Source organism: Rhinopithecus bieti, unplaced genomic scaffold, assembly GCF_001698545.2.
Source record: "Rhinopithecus bieti isolate Rb0 unplaced genomic scaffold, ASM169854v2 scaffold_54369, whole genome shotgun sequence".
Classification (NCBI taxonomy): Eukaryota; Metazoa; Chordata; class Mammalia; order Primates; family Cercopithecidae; genus Rhinopithecus; species Rhinopithecus bieti.
In genome coordinates this window covers 1-4775 of record NW_016820915.1, presented here as the reverse complement: position 1 = coordinate 4775, position 4775 = coordinate 1, and the positions used below count along the sequence as shown (strand labels likewise).

Genomic DNA, 4775 nt, shown 5'->3' with positions numbered 1-4775 from the left:
AAAAAAAAAAAAAGAACAAAAAAAATTTCTCTTGATTACTGAGTTGTTAACGTCACCTTAAATTTTGTGATGAGGGTAAACCATTTCTAAAGCAACCATGGACCTGGGAATTAAAGAAAAGTATATGCTTGGGGGAGGTGTGAGGGGAGATTATAAATTGTAAAGCAAGCATGAAGTATATAGTACATACTATATATTCCGTTCCATCCACAACCTTGAATACTAACCATGTGTGATTTTCTCTCCACAGAAGGGAACTTGCCGAAAACTTAGGTGTGACTGAAGACAAAGTGCGGGTAAGTACACTTGAAAAAGCAATTTGAGAGGGCAGCCATTCTAAAACCTGCTTCAGGGCATTGAAGGCTTTGTCCTGAACATTCTAAAGTTGTTGTTTTTATTATTGTCTTTTTTATGTTGGCAAATACGTTTTGAAGTTTGGGTTCTTTGTCGGTAGAAAAGGGAGTAAGCTCCAGCTTATGATTCTTTCCTCTTTCCTATTCCCATTAGGGAACATGATTTGACTAAAGGAAAAACAAAACAAAAAACTGCTTCTAATCTGTATACAAAATTAAACAAATACATACATAAGAAACACATATATGTATTTTATATATACATATATAATACATATATACATATATGTGTGTATCCAATAAATAAAATTCGACTCCTTCTAACACTGGTATCTTTTAGGAGCAATTTCTGTGTAGAGTCATGGTGGGGCTCAGTCTTACCTTAGAAGTATTCAAGTTAATGCAGGGAGGAGCAGGGTTATAAGAGGGTTCGAGTGTACTAAATTATTTAAAGCCAGGCATAAACACTTAGCTAAATGAGTGAATTTATAAATATTGGGATGAGGGACTAATTCACCCATAGAACGCGTTACACGACTAAATAACGTATATTTAGTTAAGCTGAGACTGATGGGAAGATAGCTTAAATGTCCAAGCCCGTGGTCCTCCTCCTTTTGTTTTAAGTTATTGGTAAAGCAGTATAGACAGTGGCAGCGCTAAGTTTTAATTTTCTAAAATACTTTGATGTGTCAACCTGAAAATATTGCTAAAATAGTCACATTATTTTGGAATTGAGGAAAGTTTTTTAAGGTTTTATGCTTTGGAAAATTGTCTAAAGAATGAAACAAAATGAGTAATTGAGTAATATTGAACTCATTTCAATTGACCAAGAAGGGTGAAAAGGTTAGAGAAAATAATGGGCAAAATAGGCTTTGCACATACCATACAAATTCAACATTATCAAACTACTAAATGTGTAAGTGACTGTTCTTTTGAGGAATTTCTCTCCATCTAAGGATTTATATTTCTTTTGGTGGTACTTTTTTGAAGGCGTGGGTTTTCTGGAATTTGTTTGGAGAGGTGGCCCTCATTTTAGAGTAGATTCACACCCATGTTACTGGCCCTCATTTTAGAGTAGATTCACACCCATGTTAATTTCAAATACTTTTCATTCCTTTAAGCAGTGTTAACTAATTTGTAGGTCATAGGATTCAAATGATGACCACTTAAGACTAAAGAAAACCATACATAGTATCAAAGTGATGTTTTCAAAAAAAAGAAAAGAAAACAAAATCAGGATGACCTTATTATTAGCTTTTATGCAGAGTTCATGTGTGAGTGTAGTGAGGGAAATGCACTGCAGATCTGGTGGTGGGTTGTTCAAAAAAGCAGCCTGACAAAGCAGGTCACTGAGTGCTGACATCCTAATGGCAAAGGGTGGGCTCACAATCACACCTGGTTCGGGTTGGAGAAGTTGAAAAGAGGTTGGGTCTGCTTTTCTTGGGCTGGTAAGGCAAACTCAGAGGAAAAGAAAACAAGGTTTGGTGAGTTGTTTTCCCCTCCCTGGGTTTACATAATGTTCTCTCCATAGTTCTCTGAAAAGAATATGAGCCACAAGATGCAAATAAGGAAAGAGACAGAATGTTCTCAAGTATCTCCAAACTATACAGCATAAATTTCCCCAAGAAAGTAATACATAGTTTCCCCATAGCTTTTGCGGATATAATGCAACTGGTTTATGAAACCAGCATTGGGAATGTAGACCTAATATCAGAACATACCAGTTAACCCACTGTACACTTGGGTTATGTTTATAGATTTGACCAGTGGTACACTTGAAACCTCCCAAAATGAGCTCTTTTAGACTTTTAGAGACTGGCCTCATGCAGCAGAAAGACTGCAAATCCTTAAATGGGAAAGTGAAAAGACGTGTCAGGCAAAGAAAGAAGGCCCTTTGTGCCACTTACAGTTTGCAGTTTGAGAACTTTTGAAAGTAATAAATACAATATAAACTCCATTAACGAGGATGCTGAGAGGATAGTGACATGTAACTGACAGGTTCTCTTTGTCTGTTTGCTTTTAATTGTTGGCAGATATTTAGGGAGGAGCCATATTTGTGACCCTTCCCCACATTGATGTTAACCATCTTCCTAAAATGCTGGTTCCGCCTTTTGCCTTAGGAATAAGGGGTGGGATTCAGATCTCCTGGTTGAGTAGCAGGGCCTAGGGGCCCTGCCACACTGGGCTACAGCACCTCCAGTCCAGGATCCTGGAGCTGTAGCTAAAACAGAGTGAGCTGACCTTGTCCTGAGCCCAGGAAGGTTTGGAGGGTGCAGCAGGTTGGAGAACGAAGATTTGGCATTGGTGACAATGGTATGCCTCTTTACCCTAAACTGTTGGGTGGGTAAAGATTTTGAGAGTTTCAGTTAATTTGGGTCGAGTTGGTTTCAACTTTCCTTAATGCTACAGGCTAAAATTATCAAGGCAGTGTCCAGGCCTCTCTTGCCAGAGGACAAATGATCCCTTAGACATCCTGGAAGGAAACCTGTCTAAAATTCCAGTGTGCTCTTTCCTATTATTTACTACATACCAAAGATGGATTTTTTAAACAGTCCCCTGAAAACGATTTGAAATTAGGCCCACTTTTACCATGCCGAACTTCTCCCACGAACAAGGTGAAACTCTCCCTAGTGAGGAGGGAGCAGGCGGCAGCTGGATAGCTGATGGTCACTTGTCAGATGCACACCTTTTGTTACCCTGTTGCCAGGCATTGAATTAACAGCAAGGACCTGGAACAACTCATAAGCCAGAACTGCATCCAATACCTGGAAGTAACCATTAAAGACTATTAAAACTGGGGCTGGGCGCAGTGGCTCACGCTTGTAATCCCAACACTTTGGGAGACCAAGGTGGGAAGATCGCTTGAGGCCAGGAGCTCAAGACCAGCCTGGGCAACATAGCGAGACCCTGTCTCTACAGAAAATTAAAACAGCTGGGTATAGTGGCATGTACCTCTAGTACCAGCTACTTGGGAGGATGAGGTGAGAGGATCTCTTGAGCCCAGGGGTTCAATGTCACAGTGAGCTATGATTGCACCACTGGACCCCAGCCCAGGCAAAACAGCAAGACCCTGTCTCAATCAATCAATCAATCAATCAATCAATAAAATGGAGAAGAGAGATACAAAGTAATAAGCTTATTCCAGGACTTGGCACAAAGCTGGTGCTCACTAAGGGTGAGCTGAAGGGCCAGGAGCTGTGTTGTTAACTTTCCTAAGGTATTTTAGCAATGAGGAAATAGCTTCTCCTGATGCAGTCTAAAATCTCAATAGCATATAAAGTTGCATACTGTGTTTTCTATTATGACATAAACTGTTCAATATACTGAACCAATCCCCTTTTCCCTCTGATTGTAGGTTTGGTTTAAGAATAAAAGGGCCAGATGCAGGCGATATCAGAGGGAATTAATGCTCGCCAATGAACTACTTGCTGACCCAGACAACTGTGTCTACGTCATCTTGGACGAGCCCTAGAATGCCATCCTTCTTCAGGAGCTAGTTTGGAGATGGGTTTTCTGGTGCCACTGATACCTGGGCTGCCCATGCCGCTCAGGCTACCCTTATCTCCTCTGAATTTATGTTATCAATAAAGAGGCAAATTCTCAATATATTTGTTTTGTGTGCCAATTGTAGTTAGTATGGTATAGGTGCAAATTGTTTTAAAAGCCATTTAAGGCCGGGCACAGTGGCTCACTCCTGTAATCCTAACACTTTGGGAGGCTGAGGTGGGTGAATCACGAGGTCAGGAGTTCAAGACCAGCCTGGCCAAGATGGTGAAACCCCATCTCTATCAAAATACAAAAAAAATAGCTGGACGTGGTGGCAGGCACCTGTAATCCCAGCTACGCTGGAGGCTTGAACCCAGGAGGCAGAGGTTGCAGTGAGCCGAGATCGCACCACTGCACTTCAGCCTGGGCAACAGAGCGAGATTCCACATCAAAAAAAAAAAAAGCCATTTAAACAAAATGACAAAGAGGTCTCCTTTCATGAAATGACATCCCTGAGTTGCCATCAACAATAGGCCCTGCACATGACAGAAGTTTATCAAGTGTCATTGTGAGTTTACACTGACCCATACATCCTTCTCCACTCCCCTCCCTACCCCTGCCATTATGCCGTCCTCCTCACCTTTATTGCCGTCCTCCTCACCATTATGCCCCTTTAGGGAACACAAATATGTGCAAGAAGGGGTGAAGCAGATTCCTGGTGAGACAACAGTGTATTCCCAGATAAAGCTGAGTTCCATTTATGCTGACTAGTTCCGTCCAAATTCTGAACTCTAAAGAGAAACTTCCTAGGTGGCTAATAGGATTTATGGGAAGGTGGCAGCTGAACATTGATCCACTATGCCCCAAATTCTGTTCACTGCCCTCCCTTCTTGTAGGGGACACAGGGGAATAGGAGCCATTCTGCCCCAAAGATCC

At 41.3% G+C, this 4775-nt stretch overlaps 1 protein-coding gene across 2 annotated transcripts in view; it reads left to right on the top strand.

The window, feature by feature from the left end:
- The window catches only part of RHOXF1 (Rhox homeobox family member 1), a 7237-nt gene extending 3280 nt beyond the window's left edge, over positions 1-3957 (top strand). Inside the window, exons 2-3 of one of the 2 annotated variants that reach the window (XM_017860024.1) lie at positions 251-296; positions 3709-3957. In XM_017860024.1, the coding sequence (XP_017715513.1) occupies positions 251-296; positions 3709-3825 (163 nt within the window). In that variant the 3' untranslated portion in view covers positions 3826-3957. The remainder of the gene's footprint in view (positions 1-250; positions 297-3708) is intronic. The other variant, XM_017860025.1, reaches the window with a different exon arrangement.
- The last annotated feature ends 818 nt before the right edge of the window (positions 3958-4775 follow it).